Source organism: Pleurodeles waltl, chromosome 1_2 (genome assembly GCF_031143425.1).
Source record: "Pleurodeles waltl isolate 20211129_DDA chromosome 1_2, aPleWal1.hap1.20221129, whole genome shotgun sequence".
Lineage (NCBI taxonomy): Eukaryota > Metazoa > Chordata > Amphibia > Caudata > Salamandridae > Pleurodeles > Pleurodeles waltl.
In genome coordinates, this window is record NC_090437.1 from 1,199,601,474 (window position 1) to 1,199,626,578 (window position 25,105).

At 43.6% G+C, this 25,105-nt stretch overlaps 1 protein-coding gene across 2 annotated transcripts in view; it reads left to right on the forward strand.

The window, feature by feature from the left end:
• MXD4 (MAX dimerization protein 4) overlaps positions 1-25,105 on the forward strand; it is a 232,712-nt gene that overhangs the window by 37,632 nt on the left and 169,975 nt on the right. The window contains exon 3 of one of the 2 annotated variants that reach the window (XM_069203722.1): positions 23,067-23,192. The exons of the other annotated variant lie outside the window; for it this stretch is intronic. Coding sequence (XP_069059823.1) covers positions 23,067-23,192 — 126 coding nt within the window. The remainder of the gene's footprint in view (positions 1-23,066; positions 23,193-25,105) is intronic. 2 annotated transcript variants of the gene reach the window in all.

The window sequence follows — 25,105 nt, forward strand, 5'->3', positions numbered from 1 at the left end:
TAGTAATAATGTGGTCTTAAACATGCATATGTTTGAATGCCCTGACCAAAATACTGTATTTCCTCAAGGTGAAGGTGCAGAGTGGATATAGTGTAGCAGGGGCTGATTGCAGTCATTTTGAAATAATCTGATGCTCCTGAGAAATGGAAAGAATGGCAGGCAGAGGTTACTTGGTGAACTCAGGCTCATGTTCAGAAGAGTGCTGGAAGAAGGATGTTGATTAGGATGGACAGGGCAAACCATTGAAGGCCATTAGTGTAGGTACTCATTCCTTATCCAACGTCCTACTTCAGGCGCGTAAATCATGGATTGGTTTTTCAAAAGTCCTAACGGAGAAGCGTATCTTGTCTTTGGTGCCAGGGTCCATTGCAAATCTTCACACAAATTAGAAAACATAAATTATGTTGGTTTGAATTCAATTATTTTTTTGCTGAAGTGGATAGAATGGTTAATTATTGTTATTACTATACTCTAACCTTTAAATCAACAATATCTTGCATTTCTGTGCAAACGTCACTGCAGGTTGAAGTGATCAATACATCCAGTTTAAGGCAAATGATAATTTTGAGGGCAAAATTCTACATTATTGTAATATCCTGTGATGATCCTAACATATCTTCATATCAGCGGTCATTAGAGGAAAATATAACATTGTCTTGGCATTGGCACAAGTGCTTGTTGACTAATAAGACAACAAACAAAAGCAGGTACAACTTTCAAAATATTATAACTGACTAGTCGGCACCTTATCTGGAGACTGCATTTTGCTTTCTCAGGTGTGGAATTCTTATTCACAAAATGACTTATTTTGATTTTAACAAAAGTACATGCAACTTTATACTTGCACACTGGGACTTTTGTACCTATCATTCATCCACTAAAAATGGTGGTTTCTGCCTGACACATAATTAAAAGCCTGCACTGGAAAAAAAACTCATCCCTCTTAGTGAGCACTGGCTAAAACAAATCAAGCAACTTTGGGACTGCACTGAATATTGTGATATTGAAAGCTCTTCAATTAAAAAAAAAAAAAAAAAAGTCTGAGGATTAAGGCTTCCAAGAAACTAGAAAGTGCTTGATAAACAGTGAGGTAAATGTGAAGCAATGAAAGAGGCTATGCCAGAACTGGAAAAGCTTGAAACCTTTAAAATATTAGGTTTTTCTTTTGTGGTGAACAATTATGCTTGTGACCAAAAAAAACGTGATTTAGGGTCATGGTTATTAATCACTTAAAGATTGGTATTTCAGGAATTGTACTATCCTGAATTCTGTGACTATCGTAGATTTTGTGCAATTGTAAAATCAATTTTAAGAGTGATCACAAGGGGTCACAAGGGTGTTCTCATACACGTGGCCAAGAGGAGTGTATATAAGACACAACGTTGTTACTTTACTGGTATACACATATATTCCCAGTATTTCTTTATTCCATTACTTGATTTCAGTACAAGTGTGAAATTTGGGTTTGAAAGTCCAAAACATCCCCATATTTTGAAGTGTGTCAGAGGAAAGACTTTTACCAAATATCAACATCTTACCAACTATAGAAAACCCATGTTACAATACACCTCCACCATAACTCTTAACTGTAAAGGATAGATTGTTCACCGGTGACAGATAGACATTTTAGAGTTAAGCCAACGCACTTAAAATCAATATCTATGTAAATTTATCACAACAGCATATGGGATTTTTTTGTGAATTCCAAGTAGCCTGAAACAGTTGTTAAAATTCTGATTTTGTTTTTTGTGCATTTTCCCTTTGGAAATAGTGATATGAAATAAAGTAAAGGTTTGGCGACCAAATTGACGTTGCTATGTTCAAAACTGAAAGCTGTTAGCTTATGATAAGACTGATATGTGAAGATCGACAATAGATCACCTCATATTAGCATGGAATGAATACATTTACCGTATTTTCCGGCGTATAAGACGACTGGGCGTATAAGACGACCCCCTACTTTTCCTGTTAAAATATAGGGTTTGGGCTATACTCGCTGTATAAGACTACCCCTCTTCCAACGCACACCAAATAAAAATTTAAAAACATCAGATTTGATTTTAACATGGTAATTTTAATTCAAATGCTTATGACATGCAGGTACTTAGTAGGAAAACTGTCGCTTATAAACAGAAGGCTGTTTGTCATCAAACATGTAAACATAAAACAGTGCAAGTGGAATAGCCTGGAGCACATGCTGGAATACGTGCCTGTCCAGACAACTGCCAGCGAGGATTGCGGCACACGGTAAGGACAGCTCAACTCACGGTTGACCAATCAGCTCTGTGTCCACAAGTAGCTGAATCTTGTGGGATGCGGAACCCATCATACGCTTGGAATCGATTTCCAAATGCAACGCACGGTGGCTCAGCTACAGGGCGCCTGTCCCTGAAGTTTCAGCACACCGTATACCGGCGTATAAGACGACCCCCGACTTTTGAGGAGATTTTCAGGGGTTAAAAAGTCGTCTTATACGCCGGAAAATACGGTAATCCTCAATATTTTTTTTGTAAAAAGAAATGGCACTGACCAAATTATTTTTCAAATTTAGTATAAAGACAAAAGCGATGTTCACAATTTCTATGAAAGTGGTGACTGTAAGTTATTTTTTAAGCATGATGTCATATTCTTGTTGTTGGCAGGAAGTGTGTGTGTGAAAATAGTCACATCACAGCCACTATTAAACATTGCATATCCAAACGGTAACAGGTTTTCTGTATTAGTGTGTAATTTGACATGTTACAGACAAATATAGTTGTTATCATGAATATATTCATCTCACAAAAGACATGGTTGAATCTCATTGCGTTGTAAAAAGGTGACAATCTAATTTGGCTGCTATCTGTTTTGGTAAAGTACTCCCTAGAAAGGAGTTTGCACAGAGAGAGCTCTGCCGTTAAATCTATTGTTTCTAGTTGGTTGCATGGTGATTAGGTAGGAGTTGTCTTACACATAGATGGAGGTAGCCCAGTAAGTGGCCTTATAAAGCTTCACAGACAAGGCAGAGAGTTTTGAAGTTGTATCTTTTTTTCCTACAGCCTGTGAAATGTTCATTGCATTTCAAATTAAACAGCAGGCAGGTGGCATGATGCTGGGGTTAGTGTTTTTAAAAGAGGTTTCTTGGGGTGTCTAGTAAAGAGGCTATGGGGGTGATTCTGAGCTTGACGGGCGGCGGGAGGCGTCCGCCAAGTGGGAACCGCCAGAATACCGCTACGCGGTCAAAAGACCGCCGCGGTTATTCTGTGTTTCCCGCTGGGCTGGCGGGCGACCGCCAGAAGGCCGCCCGCCAGCCCAGCGGGAAACCCCTTCCCACAAGGAAGCCGGCTCCGAATGGAGCCGGCGGAGTGGGAAGGGTGCGACGGGTGCAGTAGCACCCGTCGCGATTTTCAGTGTCTGCATGGCAGACACTGAAAATCTTTTAGGGGCCCTCTTACGGGGGCCCCTGCAGTGCCCATGCCATTGGGGCCCCATGACACCCCTCACCGCCATCCTGTTCCTGGCGGTCAAAACCGACAGGAACAGGATGGCGGTGAGGGGGTCGTAATCCCCATGGCGGCGCAGCTGGAGGATTCCTCAGGGCAGCGGAAGTTTTCCGTTTCTGACCGCGGCCATACCGCCACGGTCAGAATGCCCTTGGGAGCACCGCCAGCCTGTTGGCGGTGCTCCCGCGGTCGTTGACCCTGGCGGTCAATGACCGCCAGGGTCAGAATGACCCCCTATATAATTAATGCAGAGAGGCTATCACCACTGCCAGAATGAGTACATTCAGAACCTCTCTGTGCAGACTTAAATATGAAAAGCTGATTTAGCAATACTCGAGTTCAAGAATACTTGAGCTCCACTGCAGGCAGTGCTTAATTGACCCGGTGGTTGCAGGTGGTGCCTACTGCATTTATTTTTGGGAACCAGCATTTACTTTTCTTGATAAGACTTTAGCCTAGAGCAAAGGAGAGAAACACAAAAAAGGAGGAAGGGAAAGATGGAAAGACAAGACAAAGTGAGAAAGCACCATCCAATATTTAGCCTGCGAAGACAGCAAGTAATATTTGAAAGATACCCAGAAAGCCCTTTTATAGCTTAAGATAGATCTAAGTATCATCAGTAAATATTTGGTAGGCAGTTTTATAAGTGTCAAGGAAGAGGCAGAGTGGAGGAACTGAACAATTTTGGTGATGGGGGTCTGATACTGGGAGTCACTGAGGTAGAGTTCAGGTCGTTATAGGGTCATAAGTGTTTTTTTGTGGAAGCCACAACATCAAAGTTAGAATTATGTTTTTGTAGAAAATTATTCCAACTGGCACCTTTCTCTAGTACCTTTGGAATATCTATGAGGCTGCAAGTGGAAGTCAACCTAATCTGATCATATAACCAAAGGCTAAATACAGATTTTTGGGAGAACGTGCACCCCTTCACTGAACGTTTTTCTTTTGGATAACTGAGGATGAGTGGTAAAGACATGGTCTACTTACAGGTCTTGAAAAAAACATAAACTGAAGAATAACACATACAGTTTTGAGCTATTTGATAGATAGCATGAATTGTGGTCATAGATGGGTTACAGCAAAGTATATATATGTTCGATGGCATGTGTAGCTGCAGATACACATGCTGTACATTATCCTGCCATCTAGTGTTGGGCTTGGAGTGTTACAAGTTGTTTTTCTTCGAAGAAGTCTTTTCGAGTCACGAGATCGAGGGACTCCTCCCCTTTCGGCTCCAATGCGCATGGGCGTCGACTCCATCTTAGATTGTTTTTTTTCCGCCATCGGGTTCGGACGTGTTCCTCTTCGCTCCGTGTCTCGGTTCGGAAAAGTTAGTTAACTATTGGAAAATTCGACGGTATTGTTTGCGCTCGGTATCGGTTTAGTAAGAGCACATCGACACCGAAGAAAAGAAGAGCTCCGGTAGCCCTTCGGGGCTTCCATTCCCCAGCAGGGCCTGGTCGGCCCGACCGCGTGCGTCTTCAAGGCTCATGGAACGGACCCCATTCCGCTTCTGCCCCGAATGCCACGCTAAGTATTCTTATACAGACCAGCATTTGGTCTGTAATTTGTGTTTGTCCCCCGAACACAAAGAGGATACCTGCGAGGCCTGTCGGGCATTTCGGTCGAAGAAAACGCTATGGGACCGGAGAGCTCGAAGGCTTCAAATGGCGTCGACGCCGGCTGGACACCCCGACGTCGAAGAAGAGGAGACATTCTCCATTCCTGATTCGGACTCGGACGAGCCTGAGAGTGAGCAGCCGGCGAGGCAACAAACCGTGAGTAAAACAGCCCCGGCCAAAACTCACACAAAAATAATGAAAGCCCAGGGGACGCCACCGCCGACAGGCCATGGCTTAACCCGTAAGCACGGTGACAAAGCATCGGCACCGAAAAAGGGCACACACATGCCGAAGACATCCGACTCCGGTCGAGATACCGGCACAGAGTATACTCGACACCAAGATACCGGTTCCGACCAAACTCTGCACCGAGATATCGGCACCCCGAAACCGAAAAAGGTGTCTTCGGAGCCGAAAAAGACTGCTGAAAAGGTTTCGGTGCCGAAACATCCAGCCTCGGAGCCGAAACAAAGCTCCTATACCGAAGAACAAGGCCTTTCATCACAACTACAAGGCCATAAGTTTGGACAAGAACTAGAGATGGGAGAGCCAGACTATCTATACACAGAGAAGGCTCCATATACAGAAGGACACAGGGAAAATAAGAACTCTTCCCCCAATTAAAATTAAACGGAAACTCGCTTACCAGGAAACTGAAAAACAGCCAAAAGCAAAGGTGGCTAAAGAAAAAACTCCACCACGTTTTTCGCCACAGCCATCGTCACAGCACTCACCGCAGCTGTCCCCAATTGCAACACCCCCAATGATGCAATCACCAACGCACACAGGGATGAGCCAAGATGACCCAGATGCATGGGATCTAGACGATGCACCAGTATCTGATAATAGTCTGGATTGCTACCCGGCAAGACCATCACCACCAGAAGACAGTACTGCTTACATGCAGGTGGTTTCCAGAGCAGCTACTTTTTCACAACGTAGCACTGCATTCTGAACCTATAGAGGATGACTTCTTATTCAATACCCTGTCATCAACACATAGCCAATACCAAAGTCTGCCTATGTTACCAGGCATGTTAAAACACGCGAAACAGATGTTCCAAGACCCAGTCAAAGGCAGAGCCATCACACCTAGGGTGGAGAAGAAGTACAAACCTCCCCCTACGGACCCTGTGTACATCACGCAACAACTAACACCTGACTCGGTGGTAGTAGGGGCAGCCCGGAAAAGGGCAAACTCACAGACTTCGGGGGATGCACCGCCACCCGACAAAGAAAGACGAAAGTTCGATGCAGCAGGGAAAAGGGTTGCAGCACAAGCAGCCAATCAATGGCGCATTGCCAATTCACAGGCTTTATTGGCAAGATATGATAGGGCTCATTGGGATGAAATGCAACATTTCATTGAACATCTTCCCAAAGAGTTTCAGAAGAGTGCACAATAGGTGGTGGAGGAGGGCCAAAGTATCTCCAACAACCAAATAAGATCGGCTATGGACGCAGCGGACACAGCCGCCAGAACAGTAAACACGGCGGTCACCATTCGGAGACACGCATGGCTACGCACCTCCGGATTTAAGCTAGAGACCCATCAGGCTGTGCTGAATATGCCTTTTAATGGACAACAGTTGTTTGGGCCGGAGGTGGATACAGCTATAGAAAAGCTAAAGAAAGACACGGACACGGCCAAAGCCGTGGGCGCGCTCTACTCCCCACAGAGCAGAGGCACCTTTAGGAAGCCACACTTTAGAGGGGGGTTTCGGGCCCAAAGCACAGAACCTTCAACCTCACAAGCCAGACCCACATACCAGGGCCAATACCAAAGAGGAGGCTTTCGGGGACAATATAGGGGTGGACAGTTCCCTAAAACAAGAGGGAAATTCCAAAGCCCAAAAACCCCACAAACTAAACAGTGACTCCAATGTCACAAATCCCCAACACATAACACCAGTAGGGGGAGACTCACAGATTATTACAAAAATTGGGAAGACATAACTACGGACTCATGGGTCCTAGCCATTATCCAACATGGTTATTGCATAGAATTCCAACAATTACCACCAAATGTGCCTCGAAAAGCACACAACATGTCCAAACAGCACTTGGATCTATTACAACTAGACGTCCAAGCGTTGTTACAAAAAGAAGCAATAGAACTAGTACCCAACCATCAGAAAGGAACAGGTGTTTACTCCCTGTATTTTCTAATACCAAAAAAGGACAAAACACTGAGACCCATCTTAGATCTCAGAACACTAAATCTTTACATCAAATCAGATCGCTTTCACATGGTAACACTTCAAGACGTGATTCCATTGCTCAAACAACAAGACTACATGTCAACATTAGACCTCAAGGACGCTTACTTCCATATACCCATACATCCTTCCCACAGGAAATAGTTAAGGTTTGTAATCCAAGGAGTACATTACCAATTCAAAGTGTTACCATTCGGGATAACAACAGCACCAAGAGTATTTATAAAATGCCTTGCGGTAGTAGCTGCACATATCAGAAGACAGCACATACACGTATTCCCGTACCTAGACGATTGGTTAATAAAAACCAGCACTCCGAAACAGTGTCTTCAACACACAAAATACGTCATAGAAACCCTTCACAAGCTAGGGTTCTCAATAAACTACCTAAAATCACACTTACAACTGTGTCAAATACAACAATACTTAGGAGCAACAATCAACACAGAAAAAGGGATTGCCACTCCCAAGTCCACAAAGGGTACAAGCATTCCAAAACGTAATACTAAACATACACCCAAACCAACAGTATCAAGTAAGGTTTGTGATGAAACTTCTAGGCATGATGTCTTCATGCATAGCCATTGTCCCAAACGCAAGATTACACATGCGGCCCTTACAACAGTGCCTAGCAGCACAATGGACACAAGCACAGGGTCAACTTCAAGATCTAGTGTTGATAGACCGCCAAACACACTCCTCGCTTCAATGGTGGAATCCTATAAATTTAAACCAAGGGCGGCCATTCCAAGACCCAGTGCCTCAATACGTGATCACAACAGATGCTTCCATGATAGGGTGGGGAGCACACCTCAACCAGCACAGCATCCAGGGACAATGGGACACTCAACAAAGCCAGCTTCATATAAATCAACTAGAACTACTAGCAGTGTTTCTAGCATTGAAAGCATTTCAACCATTAATAGCCCACAAACACATTCTTGTCAAAACAGACAACATGACAACAATGTATTACCTAAACAAACGAGGGACACACTCATCACAGCTGTGTCTCTTAGCACAGAAGATTTGGCATTGGGCGATTCACAATCACATTCGCCTAATAGCACAGTACATCCCAGGAATTCAAAACCAGTTGGCCGACAATCTCAGTCGAGATCACCAACAGATCCACGAATGGGAAATTCATCCCCAGATACTGCAAACTTACTTTCAAAACTGGGGAACACCACAAATAGACCTATTCGCAACAAAAGCAAACGCAAAATGCCAAAACTTCGCATCCAGGTACCCACACCCTCACTCCAAGGGCAATGCGTTATGGATGAGTTGGTCAGGGATATTTGCTTACGCTTTTCCCCCTCTCCCACTCCTTCCGTATCTAGTAAACATATTGAGTCAAAACAAACTCAAACTAATACTAGTGGCACCAACTTGGGCTCGCCAACCATGGTACACAACACTACTAGATCTGTCAGTAGTACCTCATATCAAACTACCAAACAGACCAGATCTGTTAACTCATCACAAACAACAGATCAGACACCCGAATCCAGCATCGCTCAATCTAGCAATCTGGCTCCTGAAGTCTTAGAATTTGGACATTTAGACCTTACACAAGAATGTATGGAGGTCATTAAACAAGCTAGAAAACCAACTACAAGACATTGCTACGCAAATAAATGGAAAATATTTGTTTATTACTGTCATAATAATCAAATTCAGCCACTACATGCGTCCACAAAAAACATTGTAAGCTACTTACAAAAATCTAAGCTAGCTTTTTCGTCCATTAAAATACATCTCACAGCAATTTCTGCCTATCTGCAAATTACACATTCAACATCACTCTTTAGAATCCCAGTCATAAAAGCATTTATGGAGGGTCTAAAAAGAATCATACCCCCAACAACACCACCAGTTCCCTCATGGAATCTCAATATTGTATTAACACGACTCATGGGTCCACCATTTGAACCCATGCACTCTTGTGAGATGCAGTACTTAACATGGAAAGTAGCTTTCCTAATAGCTATCACATCTCTTAGAAGAGTAAGTGAAATACAAGCATTTACCATACAAGAACCCTTTATACAAATACACAAACATAAAGTGGTTCTACGCACAAATCCAAAATTTTTACCAAAAGTTATATCACCGTTCCACCTAAATCAAACTGTGGAACTCCCAGTATTTTTTTCTACAACCAGACTCTGTAGCTGAAAGGGCATTACATACATTAGACATCAAAAGAGCCCTAATGTATTACATTGATAGAACCAAACAATTTCGCAAAACAAAACAATTGTTTGTAGCTTTTCAAAAAATTCATGCAGGAAATCCAATATCCAAACAAGGCATTGCCAGATGGATAGTTAAGTGTATTCAAACCTGCTATGTAAAAGCAAAGAGAGACCTGCCTATTACACCAAAGGCACACTCCACTAGAAAGAAAGGTGCCACAATGGCCTTTTTAGGAAATATACCCATGACAGAAATCTGTAAGGCAGCCACATGGTCTACGCATCATACATTCACAAAACATTACTGTGTGGATGTGTTAACAACACAACAAGCCACAGTAGGACAGGCAGTATTACGGACATTATTTCAAACAACTTCAACTCCTACAGGCTAAACCACCGCTTCTGGGGAGATAACTGCTTACTAGTCTATGCACAGCATGTGTATCTGCAGCTGCACATGCCATCGAACGGAAAATGTCACTTACCCAGTGTACATCTGTTCTTGGCATGAGACGCTGCAGATTCACATGCGCCCTCCCGCCTCCCTGGGAGCCTGTAGCCGTTATAAGTTGATAAAAATTATATATATTATATATTGATAAAACTTGTACATTTGTAAATTTGTAAATATATATCACTTTTAGACACATTATGTACATTCATACTTACTCCATTGCATGGACACTATTACTATATACACAACTCCTACCTCACCCTCTATGGGGAAACAATCTAAGATGGATTCAACGTCCGTGCGCATTGGAGCCGAAAGGGGAGGAGTCCCTTGATCTCGTGACTCGAAAAGACTTCTTCGAAGAAAGAGCCCAAGACTAGATGGCAGGATAATGCACAGCATGTGAATCTGCAGCATCTCATGCCACGAACAGGTGTACACTGGGTAAGTGACATTTTCCATATATATATATATATATATATATATACATCGAAAAAGATGAACTGGGGTTGTTAAAATATTGTGGAGAAAATAAAGGTAATTGGGTAGGAGAAGCTTAAAATACGGCACTCTGTCAGAAGTGGGAGTGGGTGAAATGTGCAAAGGTGATCCAAAAAGCAATTGTAGCCCAAGTTAATCACTCTACCTTTCTTACATTGGACTAATTCCCCAGGGATGGGGGTGTTGGAAATTAAAAAAAAAAAACACTTACCTTGTTAGATCAGGAGACATGTTCGTCTCCTCCATCCTCCTCTTCACCTGGAAGCACACAGGCTTCCAGACTCCCCTCAGCCAATCATGACACTGACAGCAGCCCCGTAATTGGTGTGAGCGCCCTGGTTTGGCATCCTCAGAGGGACATTCACATTCTCCTTCCGGCTGTCAAATAAAGCCAGGTGGAGAAATGCAAAGTGCGCATGTCTGTTTGGCTGGCCAAGGGCAGTTTTCATGTTTATTTTGTCCTTGGACACGTAGGCCCAAACCCCTGCAGCACAAACCCTTTGGCTGCCAGTTTACAGTGAACTGACTGTTTGCAGTTTAGGTAATATGTATGTCCATTCAAAATGCTGTTTGAACTTATATTTATGTTTTATTAATAAAAAGCCTTCATTATCAGGGTGAGAGATGTAAATAAACATTTTAAGGCCACACTGCACTACTGGAAGTGATTCCAGTAAAAAAAAAAAGTTTACACACGTTTGAAAAGTTGAACAATATGAGGCTAAGTATAATGCTCCCAGATTAGATGCAGATGTTTGCAGAAGCTTGTAAGCCAGAGTTGTGTTTCTTTGCTTTCAAAATAACATTTTCAGAAATAAAATGGAAATAGGAAATTTTAGGTGCTATTTTTTTGCAGCGTCACTTAGTTAAATGTGTTGATGCATGCTAGTATTTCCCAAAAATATTCCTAAAGGAAACAACAGTGTAACCATTTTCGACAAGATTATGGGAAGCATGAAAATAAACAAGCACTGGCAAAGCCAACTGATCCAACATGTTTTTGTGAATCTTTTGGTTTTGTCAATGCGTGTCTTGTTTTGACATGGCTTTTGAAACACTTTGTTGTTGTGGGAGCTGCCAGGCTCTCACCATAGTAAGAGACATTGGCAAAACGAAAAAAAAAAATGTTGGTCTCAAAAAGCACACATTGCCACCAGTGGCATAATAAGGGCCCCGCAGCCCCTCTTCAAAGGGGTCCTTTCAGCACAGTACCTGCCCTGAGTGAGTCTGGAGGAGGGGGGCCCTCCATGTTATTTTCAGGAGGTCCCCCCCCCCCCAGTTTTGTTATGCCAATGATTGCCACAGTTGTTCCTGGTGCTGAACAAAACTACTTTGTGTGCCAACATGTAAAGCCAGATAATAGATAGAGAAATAGAAGTTTAATAAAATCAAGATGTCTTTGTTAACGCAAGACTTAATTAGGGACCCTATACTTAAAGAAAGTCACAAAGGTACACCCATGGTGTATGTGTTTGAATTAGTGGCTTTTATGAATTCACAAGAACTTACAGAAATAGACCAGGAAATCGTACTCCCAGAAAATATTTGAACTGTATTTTAGCATCAGCAAATATCCATGTGTAGATTTGCTCATGTGAAAATCTATTGAGCGTTTACAAGTTCACTTTCCCTCCAACCACTTTTTTCCCAACCCTGAAAGAACTTTTACTTCTGCCATTGTCAGGAGTAAATTTCCAACCTTTCTAATAATGGGAAAGATTAGAGAAGAGCTGGTGAAAATCCTTAAAACAAGCGATGTAGTAGGTTTGCACACTTAAAGGCATCCCAGCCCTGGAACTAATGCTTACTGCTTCCTCTAGCCTCAGTATGCAGATCTGCAGAAAGGAGGCAAAATAAGAAAATTGCTATAGTAGGGATTGAAATTGCAAGTATTCAAGTCCTACTATAGTAGTAGCCCTGACATAATCAGTGAGGTTACATAATAATAATAATAATCATCTCTTACATAAAGAGATTGCTGTCATAATTAGTCGCAGCACTACATGGCACCAAAGGGACAAGTATATTTTTTTACAGGACAAGTAGATTTAAAAAGCAACCTGTCCCATGGACAATTAGATATTTTAGCAGGGAAAATATGGACATAAAGGTTTAGTTGTTGTTCACAACCTGTAGTAAAGCATAACTGCCAACGGAGACGCACTTCCCTTTATTCTGAACTTGTGCATGGCCATGAATATACAGCTGGGAAAAATGTATCTTCTACTTTAATTTACATGTCCTTCAAAATGTATCCAGAGGACTTTGCATAAGTGGGTGTCACAAAGGATTGCACACTATAGACAAAAGAGATAAATAAGGTACCTCAGCTCCAACTGTTTTGGCCAGTTCCCACAGGCACTTCTAGTCATCCCAACTCTATCCACATCCCCCATCTTCGAAAAACAGGCTTTTGTATATTAGCTATGAGGACGACTTGGGTTAGCCATCCTTCATTCAAACCTTACATGTATCAGAGAAACTGTATTTAGTATATTGTGCCTGAGCTGCTAAGTTGTATAAAAACTAGGTCAGATACTCCCTGTTCAGCCTTCGCCATCGGCTGTGTAAGCACTACCCATCATAAACACAATTGCTTGCTGTCTCACTTCAACCTCAATAGCACTTGCCTGAGTTGTTAAACAAAATGTGGTAGTTATATAGATTTGGGCATTCGTGAAAAGGTACATACATTTCAGCATCACTACCATATTAATTAGCAGTACTTGTCTCATTAATGAAATGGGTAGTTACTATCCAAGCGCTACCTCTATTTTTATTTGTTATTTCTAGTTAATAATATGCATAGATATCTCTGACTTGCCCCAGTTTATTAATATAAACCAAAGTAATCACCAAGTTCTGAGTATAGGCGTCATTTTAGAATCTGGATTTGTTTTTTTAACATAAACTTTATTGCATTTTTTGACACAGAGGCATTTATACTGCATTTGATAGTTAAATACTTTTGATTTAAGTATTATTGCTGAGTGTTACATGTACCTGTGCTATTAACCAAACATAAACTTTCAACTTATCCCCTCCCTGAACGCCCAATGCTGCATCAACAATTAGACTGTGATTCCAGGAGGGGTATACCATATATGTTTGCTTCCAGGGTGATGTATTGTTTGTATTGCCCAATTAACGAACAGATGAGGGTAAGGAAACCCGCCATACTATCAACTCCCTGGTCCTGGACCATTCCCCTCTAGCCTCCAACTATGACAGGTGTAGCGGGGGTACACACTGGTTTGTTCTTGATCCGTGTGTGTTGTATGTCGTGTATGAGAATTTATTAATCTGGTGCCATATCCTGCGCTTTGAACTCTTCTAATACGGTATCCCATTCCAGGGAGATAGGCTTTTTTTTGGAGTCCCATATATTCCTCACAGCGAAGAGCAATACTCTCCGCCAACCCCCATTGTGCTACTTCCCTCTGCCATGCATCAACTCTCAGAGGTGTGGGTGCCTTCCAAGTGCGCGTTATTATACGCGTTCCCAGCAGTAAGGCCAGGTTTGTAAATTGATGTGTCACCTTGGAGCCTCTTGGTCGAGGATGTAGTCCTATAGACATTGCAGTGGTGTGTTCCACTGTGCCAATCTGGTAACTTCTGACAGTGCCGTTGCTTTCCCCGCCCGATACTGGTGGAGTTGTGGGCCAGTCTAAAACATATGTAAGAGATCGGCTTCAGGGGCCTTACAGCAGCGACAGCTGGAGGATGCATGAGGGTAGATTGTGGCAATCTGAAGCAATGTCAAATATGCCCTGTATAGTATGGAATATATTTGAACCTGGAGTTGCGCAAGACCTGTTTTGGGTATTTAAGTATGTGTTCCCAATCTTTATCCAGGATTTCTCAAATTAGATCAGCTTCTCACAACCCCCTCAGAGCAGCCAAAAAGATGCCCAGGTGTGAACAAATCCCACAGTAGAGCCAATGAATAAGGTAAGGTTCATGCCTCATAATATATAGTGACTGGAGAAGCTTGTGTGTACCAGGTTCCAAGTCTGCCATATGTAATGAGTCATACTGGCATGTGTGAGAAACAGTGTTTCAGGGATCCCGTGTAAGTGAGCATAGTCTGCATGTGATAGTAGGGTGCCAGCTTGGAACAGTGAGCCCACTGTGGACACCCCCTCCTGCTCCCACTGAACCCAACGCTGCACAGTAAGTGCCCCTAAGGACATAGGAAGACCTCAAAGTGGGATAGTTGTTGCATATGGTTCAGTGTTCCTAGTATCTGAGCGCCAGTTTCCAGTATGCAAGGGCAAACTGAAGAAGGGGAGGGCAGGGTCATGGAGTGGGTACTTCAGGGCACAACAACCTATGGAGCGTTCCTTTAGACAGCTGTGATGCTGAGTAACCGTTCTCCAATAAATGCCATTATGATAACCATTGCAATTGTCCCACTATACAGTACGCTTTAAAATCTGAGGCCCCCAAACCTGCCCCATTCGTAAGAAGTTGTAACTTAGTAAGGCCTACTCTATGTCTCCCTTTACCTCAAGCAAGGTTTCCCAGGATAACATTGAGCAGTCGTAATATCCACGGCGGCACCATTACCAGTATGTTGAGAAAATAGTACAGAAGACGCGACACCATGCCCATCTTTGCCACAGCCAATCTGCCAGATACTGACAGGACGAATGAGGTCCAAAAGGGGATGTGTCCTTTGGGTGAATTAATTGAACGAACCAGATTCCCCTCCAGCAGATCTTTGTTGTCTCTGTAGATATGAATACCCAAGTACTGAAAGCTGTGGGCAGCAACTGGCAATTCTGAGCCCTCAAGTCGTAACACTGGGCTGATAGAGTTTGCATTAAAGTGAAAGGCACATGACTTTTCTGTATTAATACAAAGCCTGGACATACTCTGAATACTGTTGTCAATCACGGTATACCATCCAAGCCATTGTGAAGGTCACATAAGAATGGGATCATATTGTCTACATATAAGGCTACTGTGTGCAGTTCACAGCCCAATTTTATACCCCATTCAGTAGATTTCTGTCAGATAAGTTGAGCCAGCAGTTTCAACGCTAGCACAAATAGAAGTGGCGACAGGGGGCAATGCTGTCTAGTTCCACGTTCCACTTGATATGTGTCAGAAATATGTGGTCCAGGTTTAGCTCTAGCCTTTGGACTGGTGTATAAAGGTGTCACCCATTGTATATACGCTTGAGGGATACCATACTGTGACAGCACCACCAGAATGAATACCCAACCCAAGGTATCAAGTGCTTGGCAAATGTCTAATGAAACACAGCCTGCAAATTGATAGTTATTGCGCGCCTACGTATGTTTAATGATGTGTTGCGACAAGGTATAAATCTGCATTGCTCCCTGTGTATTAATCGTGGGAGTAATGAGAGGAGGCAGCGGGCCAAATTTTTATTGAGAATCTTATAGTCCGTGTTTAAGAGGGAGAAGGGCTGGTATGATGATACCTCTACTGGGGGTTTATTGGGCTTTAGCTATGATGTTACTACTGCCTCTCTAGTAGAGGTAGAGTGCCCTCAGTAAAGGAAGCATTATATAATTTTTCACGGTGTGTTGGTAACCTGGTGATGTGTGTGGAATAACATTCGATCAGTAGCCTGTCGGAACCTGGTGTTTCATTCCTAGCTAGTTCCTTTATAGCTCCCTGTATCTCATTCAATGTTATGGGTGCTCCCATGATGGCTTCTCCGTACTCTAATGATACTCTAGGCAGTGTCGCCTTTTGAAATAATGCTACAATTCCCGATCTGGTGTAGGTGGAGATGTGTAAAGATGGGTATAAAAATCATGAAATGTCTTGTTAATATGCAATTGGGTGTTAAGTGGACCACGAACCGGGTCACAGAGATCTGGGTTTAATCTATCAGTTTTTTTGCTTGCCATGCCAAACGATGGATTAAACCCAGATCTTTGTGACCGGGGGTGAATGTTTACATTGTTCAGCATTCCTCCATCATCTGTTCTTTTTGCGCGTGTAACAAAAAGTCCTGATCTTTAAAGTTAAGTATCTTTGCCACTATGGGACGAGGCAAGACACCAGAGATAGGGTGCTTAGTTGGGACCCTGTGTGCTCTCTCCACTACAAAACATTCAGACAGACCCAAAGGGACCACTCCAGTACGGAACCAATGTTCTACGTATTGAGTTGCATTAGAGTCCTCAATTCCTTCTGGTACTCCCACTATTCTGATGTTATTTCTGTGGGCTCTGCCCTCCGCATCATCGACCAGATCTTGCAAGCTATCTAGTTGTTGCCATAGCAGAGTAAGTTGTGTAGAATGTTCCTTCCGGCCAGAGGTGAGAGACAACAGCGCCTTTTCATTCGTCTTGACTCTCTCTTACAATTTGCACTGGCCTTGAGAATACTAATGTTGGTCGTGATTACTCCTAGATGTTGCTCCAGTGCCACCCTTAATTTGCCTTTTTCCCATAGAATAATGTCTAGTTTGACCGCCTGTTCTAGCATGATGGTGGTGTGGGGGTAGGAAGACAACTTCTTCGGTTGCGCGGATCCTGAGCTTGTGTGTGAGGCTGCTAAATTTTACTTATGTTTAGTGCTTCCCATAACTGACTACTTTAAAGTTTGGTGAGGAAGTTCATCAACCACTGGCAATTTTGTGGACGTTGTCCTTCTGATATTGCCTTCAGGAGCCCAGTAATCTATGGTCTGGTCAATTTTTGAAGGCTCTCCCTTACTTTAGCCCGCCAGGGCAGCTTCCCCTGCATCTGTTCTGCTGCCCTCACTAGGTCCCCCAGATTGGGGGTCAGCGCTGCCTGTCACAATACACCGGTTCTTAACGCGTGGCTGCTCATTTTTAAACTCAGCTGTGCTCTCTACTCCAACACATGGGTCAACGTGCCAGCCGACATGGCCCACACTGATACGTTCTAGTTATGACACTGCTGTTCATAAGGCAGGGACGCCTTCTCACTCGCCTCTACAGATGGTCCCCCGTAGCTCATGAGTCCTGTGGCCTCACCATAAGGACAATTGTAGGACAGCACAATCAGCAGCCAGGAGCCTGACCCTGGCCAGCAATTAGGTGAGTCCCACAAAATCAGGCTCAACCTTCAACTTGCCGCCTCTGCCCCTGGTAGGACTGCAGCTCGAACCAGTCAGCAGCACCGCCACTGTAGTACTTTAGGGCCTCCCCCACAACAGATTTCAGAGGGAAAGCCACAGTCCTGATTAAGTTTTCACCTCTGCCGGTCGCCATTACACAGATCCTATTCACCATACCCCCACGCTCCAAAGTTTGCGCTTGTCCCAGGGAGCAGGATAGCCACTTGGCACCAATTGCAGCCGACACTCCCTCCATATGACCTGGGGAGCAGGGAAAGGGGAGGGGCTCCCCTTCAATCGTAGGTTAAGTGAACCATGCAATGACCGGGTCCGGGAGCCCTCCACCTAAGCTAACGTCATCTTGGGTGGTTAGCCATGCCCCCCCCCCCTCCTCATCCTCAGATTCTGGGTTCTGAATATAGTGTATGATATCAGCATGTAGCAGTATCAATATACATTTCCCCCATACATACATTAACCACAGTGAGGATGAGTGTCACTTAATAGGCATGCCAAGGGTTCAGTGGCCCAAGCAAATATCAGAGGTGATCGAAACATCCTTATCGAGAACCTCTACCATTGTGCACCACCCCAGAATAAGAGGCGTAGGGGCTGAGTTAGAGTTTGGCAGATGGGTTTACTCTGTCACAAACGTGACAGATATCCCAACCATCATATTACGATTCCCTTATTTCTTGAAAATCGTAACACAGCAGAATGACGGAGTAACCCATCCTCCAAACTCTAAATCAGACCCTTAATCTTTTTATTGATTTCAACTATCAAACAGTTACAATGCATTATGCAGTATCTTGAAAAGGAATATCCCTAGCAAAGAGGCCTAGCTAAATAGATTTAGAGATCAACAAGGAAACTTTTGAAAAATCACATGCCTTACCTGGAGCAGCATTAAAAGAGCATCACCACCACCTACCTCGTAGTTAGTGTACCTCTTTGAACACCAATGTGCTCTGTAAACAGTTTGTTTTCAATTTGACGACACAGACTTTCACCCCGTTAAGATTATTCATTCTAATATGTACTACAGGTTCCGCATATAACAGGTTTATCAAATCTATAAAACATATTTATCAAACACCATGCATTGCAACACCTCCTTCAGTAATGGCAACTCCACAGCACTTTTTCAACGTCTAGCGGGACAGCCACCACAAGAAAAACCTGCTCCACCCTGTTTAGAACAGCCATCAATGTGCAAGTTAATCACTGTGGACCTATGAGACATAAAGTCTGATTGCTGGGAAAGCACCAGAAGCTCATCAGGGGTTGTAGCCTCTGTGTCAGTAATTTTGGTCAGGGTATTATTTGTGTTTAAAAGCAAAATTTGCCTAATATGCCCATTTAAGACCATTTTAAGACGGTGGTGCCCTGGCTTCAGAGTAGAACTTTTGTTATTGCTTCCAACATAGATGGAGGCAATCTACCCTTGGTCAAAGCCACATTATATTATTATTCTAATAATGGAGGTATTATGATATCTGCGTATTCTTTGTAAAATGTCTCCAGAAGATTTTTTAAAGTGGTATATGGTGGGAAGATGTTAAAGTTAGAATATGGTAAAGATTTATTTGTATATATGATTGTTTTTTAATTTTACTGCTGTAAATGTTTTTAATTGTACAGTTTTTAATTTATTAGTTATTTCATTTGTATGCGATTTTGAAATGTCTGTGAAATGACATTACCCTCCATACAGCACTTAAATTATATAGGTGCGTAATATGGGATATTGCAAGACTTAGGGCCGGCTTTAGATACTGGCGGATGGGTTACTCTGACACAACCGTGACGGATATCCCGTCTTCCGAAATCTAAATCCCATAAGCAATAATGGGATTTAGATTTTGGCGGATGGAATATCCGTCACCACTGTTACGGTGTAACCTGTCCACCAATATCTAAATCAGGGCCAAAATGTGTTAGACAATTTGCCTGAACTGGAAGATCTGTCTTGCTGTGGTGTCAGTACCAAATAAGTCTCCTCCCCACAACATCAGGAGATATGAGAACTTGCAACATAAAGCATAACCTGCTCAGAGAAAATTGAGGGTTGTTAACATTTGGGCCAACCCTGTTACGTCTTATTCGTCCCACCACTATTACAACCCATCCCTGTCGATCCTTGGGACAGTCCTGTAGTGTAAAATTACCTGACCCACTTATAAACATTGCCACACCACTGGAGTATGTAAAATAGGACAAGAAATATCTCTGCCAACTGTGGCATGCCGTGGAAAACGTGTAATACACAGTTGGTGAAATGTGTCTCTTTAAGTAATGCTATGTCAACCTTACGGTGATCAAGATCAGCCAAAACGTGGAAAGCCTTTACAATAAATATGAACCCAACAAATGAGCCAATGTCACCGCAGTTTTGAAGCAAGGTATATTGAAAAAAGAACATCTTCCAAACCCTACCCCCTCCCACACTCACCCCAATCAACGAACATCCCATTCAACAAAATAAACTCAATATGATAAGCATGGTAACCCACATCATCAGTGGAATGGACCTCTATGCTTTGTGGAGCCTAAGAGCCAGGCCTAGGGCAGAAGATCCACCAGTAATTAACCTAAAAACACTAAACCAAGTCATTTAACATTCCAGCAGTTATTCAAATAATCTACCCAACCCCATCTCCCTGGGTGATCAAGTCATCAACAGAGCAGCCAAGGGCAACTAATACCAGCATCTTATATGTACGCAGCTAAGGTTAACTGTCATATATCTTAACAGACCATTAGATGATCACCATAATGTACTAGATACTGGCCGCATTCTAACTAAAATATCTTAAGTGCACAAGTGAACACAATGGTGCAGCTACCATCCGTATGTCAGTCATTGTCACTCATAACAGCATTGCTTGCTTTTCGCTTATTCTGAGTGATGGCCAGCCTGCCAGATATGCATCTTTCTTTAGGACTCGGAGACATTTCAATAAATTCTAGCACAGTTTCCAGTTGGGTAAAGAAGTGAACTTTCCCTTCATTCTCAAGCCTCAGCTTAGAAGGCTACATCGTGGTACTAGAGCTCTGCATTGTCTGAGTAATTGGGTTGGTGGGATCCATTTTGGATTCACCTGACACATTTGGCATGGCACGTGATGGAGGGTGAGGATAGCTTCTCCAGAAAGTGGAAATGTACTGTCTGCATTCTTTGGGCTGGTGGGAGGGGAACCAGACACTGAAGTGAGGGTGAGACAGGTCAACCTTTAGTAATTCACTGGGGACCTTGTTAGAAGGGGCTGCTGATTACTTCTGCCTAGTCACTGCTATTTGGTAAATGGCAGGCTGAATGGTGAACTGCAGTTTCAGTTGTTCAAGATGCAGATATTTCTAGGCACTGTCTGCACTTTTGTCTGTTTCTGGTTACTGTTAATTATGACAGCTAGGTGCAGAGAACAATCACTTCATTGTGCCAGTGTTTCAGATACTTCTGCTTGGAACCAATACTATTGCTTCTCGCTATGAAGACTATCATTCTGTTCAATGGCTCTTTCTGGAGACCAGCCTGAAAATTACATTTGGGGGAAGGACGTGCACACCATATGGCTATCAGTGTTTCATCAGATCCCATAAAGGATGTACAACACTGTGAATCCCCTTTTGTTGATGTTGTATTTAGTATTGTTGTGTGATTAACATCTTTCTTTTACTTAAACGACTAGCACTGGCCTGGACAATACGGTCTGTTGGTTGACTGACTTGTGAGCCCTTGCCCCCAACACGTCCTTCTAAGAAGCCTGTGTCTGCTCACCCTTGTTACCCTGAGAGTCAAGTGCAGAAAGGGCTGTACTTGGCCTAGTTTAATAGAACGGACCCCTGGACCCCAGTGACAGATGACCTCACTCACAATGGTTGGGTCCTGTAGTCCCTGTCCCCACCCATCCGGATGGGGCAGACAAGGGTTTTCCTAGTAATCTGTTTGCAGCAGAGGACAGTCTCCATTATTTTCAGTTTGTCTCTCGATTTGGGCCACTAAAGGGTTCTCTATAGTATGTTCACCTGTTCAGACCTGTTGGGGAAATAACATTGTTTCTGCCAACTTCCCCCATTCACAAGACTCTCCGGAAGGGTAAGGCTGAAACCAACCCCGGGATTATTCTCTTAGCACCACTGTGGCTTTGTCAGATTGACTTTTGGAACTGCTTCTGTTTTAGGAACTGACTGGCTTTCTACAATTGATTTCACAGGTTCATACAGATCATTCAGATTATGAATCTCCTTTCTCAGCAACAATTTTTCCACGCTACCTTATCACTTAGGAACTATGATTGGTTCCTAATAAACTAGTAGAGGCATTGTTAGATTTGTCAGAACCAAGCTTTGCGGACTTGTACGACCAAGAAAAACTCTTCTATGAGTCAATATAAGATCAAATAAATATGCCTTTGCCTTGTGCCTCTTTAAAATCCATTGGTTTAAGGGCCTCCATAGAGTGTCTTAACATTCACTTCACATCTAGGAGTCTCCTATGGGAGATCCTGCTGAACAGTGAGTGAGGAGGATTAATGAGCTTCGTTTCATAGATCCGTATTTGGTTTTACAGTAAGCAGAAAGTTATGAGGACTATATCCTCTTTTAATCCTAAAATGTTTGTCGGTACTCATCTTCATAACCGAGCAATACACTGCTTAATTGTTTTAAGGGAACTTACATTTTATTTGGAAAGAATGATGATACACTAGATAGCCTTTTCATCAAGTATTGTGGTCATTAACCAGACAAGGTGTCAGAGACTAGTTCTGCCAGGTCTATATTGTTTTCGCATCCTTGTGAAGTCAACTACCCAAGCATATGGGCAGGAAGCAGAGCAGTACAAACAGGAAAGTTGCCTTAAAGATGATTATGGTACTCTCAGTCTTCGCTCTTCACAATGCTCACCCAGCAATCCACATATAAGTATATACCATGCTTCCACAGTACATGGCACAAAAGCGTGTGGGAAAGTGACTGGGATGGTTCGTGAGACACATGTAAGTGGTTTGGACTATGCATGAGGAAGAGACACACACTGACCTCCCTAATTGATGTCAGATTTATTGCGGTCCTGTGTGTGGTGCGGGTATTGTCAACCCCTTGGGAAGGAGGGACAGCAAGGAATAAGAGTAGCAGAATCACAGTGAAAGTAATGTTTCCTGTATGTTAGACCAAAAGTCTAAAACCTGATTGGTTGAGATTCGAGGGGTATAAAGAATAGAGTGGGATTAGGGTGTTGCATTAGACAGAAATGGGCAGACTTAATGGACCTGAAGGTCCTTCTCTGCTACTACTATCTGTGCACCTAGGTTCTGGGAGTGAAACAAAGATGCTGTTGTGATTGTTGCACCACAAGTTTCAAGAAGGATGTGCAGTGTGGTATAAGGATTTATTTACCAAAGGGGGTACTAAAGTGCATGTTGCCAGTATACTTGCTATGTTTCACTGGCAGTGGTTTGCCTACCATATTCTGTCTTCAACATCCCGGTTTCATGCATATTCCCTTTCAGACGAGCCCGGGCAATGATCTTTCCAGTGACATCGGGCGGAGATGTGGGCTCAGATGATGGAAGGGATTTCAGGTGCAGCGAGTCCTCATCCGAGCTGCCGCCTCTTGCTCTAGCAGTCAATTCCAGGTACAATTGTATTAATGAATTTTCATGTGGGTCCATCCAAATCACTCTATTTAATTGTAATCTTAAAACTGCTCCATAATTGTTGAATGCCTCTAATCCCCTAATTTTTCCTTTTTGCGGCAAAGTTCCATTGAACGTCACCTGGATAACAACTCAGAAGAGAAGAAAATCATTCTAGTACTTTTTGCCTTTTTTTCTATTCATGTGAGTCAGGCACCATCATGCCAATTTCCAGGCTTCTTTGGAACTAGGAGGCAACTACGCTATCCTTGTGACAAGTATTGATATTGTCACTGGACCCACAGAAGCGAAATTATGGACTCATTCAGGGCATAGCCCTCTCTTTAGACTTTGACATTCATAGGGTAGTGAGGTCGAACAGTTAAGGCTTACTCCAAAATTTTGGTTGTTATAACATTAGTTTCAGCTATAATATGTGTTTTACAGAATAACTTAGTTGTCCAACCGTGTTATTTTTGTATGGAAAAAATAAGACTATTTCTACATAGATGCATAGTAAAGACACTTGTGTGCGAAGTTGGCTCTGTATATACTATATCAAAATGAGACATAGGCCCTCATTCTAAGTCTGGCGGGCGGCGGAGGCCGCCCGCCAGACTTCCCCCCTCCAAAGTACCGCTCCGCGGTCCAGAGACCGCGGAGGGTATTCCAAGTTTTCCCCTGGACTGGCGGGCGGCCGCCAAAAGGCCGCCCGCCAGCCCAGGGGAAAACGACCTTCCCACCATGAAGCCGGCTCGTAATCGAGCCGGCGGTGTGGGAAGGTGCGACGGGTGCTACTGCACCCGTCGCGTATTTCACTGTCTGCTACGCAGACAGTGAAATACTAGCGGGGCCCTCTTACGGGGGCCCCTGCAGTGCCCATGCCATTGGCCATGGGCACTGCAGGGGCCCCCAGGGGCCCCACGACAATCCTTACCGCCATCCTGTTCCTGGCGGGCGAGCCACCAGGAACAGGATGGCGGTAAGGATTGTCAGAATCCCCTCGGCGGCGCAGCGAGCTGCGCCGCCTTGGAGGATTCTTAGGGGCAGTGGAAAACCGGCGGGAGACCGCCGGTTTTCCCTTTCTGACCGCGGCCAAAGCGCCGCGGTCAGAATGCCCAAGGGAGCACCGCCGGCCTGTCGGCGGTGCTCCCGCCCCCGTTGGCCCTGGCGGTTCTCTACCGCCAGGGTCATAATGAGGCCCATAGTGTGCACAGAGTCCGGGGGTTCCCATGCTCTGTTTTGTGGTAGTGTGGTTGAGCAGTTAGGCTTATCAGAGGGTAGTGCAAAGCATTTGTTGTACACGCACAGACAATAAAGGAAGCACACACTCAGTGACTAACTCCAGGCCAATGGTTTTTATATAGCAAAAATATATTTTTGTTCATTTATTTCTAGAACCACAAGATTCAAGTTGCAGGTAAGTACATTAATAAATAAGTATTCAACATGTGTATCAATACCACTTTGGTTAGAATTGACAAGTGTATACAGTTCCCGGATAAATGGCAATAATCTGTTTTAAAAATCAGTGCAATTTTCAGAAATAGTTCCTGGGAGGGAGAAAAGTTAGTACGATTTTGAGGTAAGTACAAGACTTACAGTTCCAGTCTCCGGGGGTTAGGAAGTCCACAGGTTGGGGTTCAAGTTAACCCCAAACACCCGCCACCAGCAACATGGGCCGGCCAGATGCAGAGGTCGAAGATGAGGCAAATTTTACTTGGGCTCCTATGGAGGCTGGGGGCAGTCAGAATCAGGCCTGCTTGTAGGTAAGTACCCGTGTCCTCAGAAGGCAGACCTGGGGAGTTTAGAGGAGCACCGGGGGAGCCACCATTCAGCACCAAACACATACTCAGCAGCGCAGAGGCAACCAGGTGCAGGGTGCAAACACATCATCGGGCTCCGAATGCTTT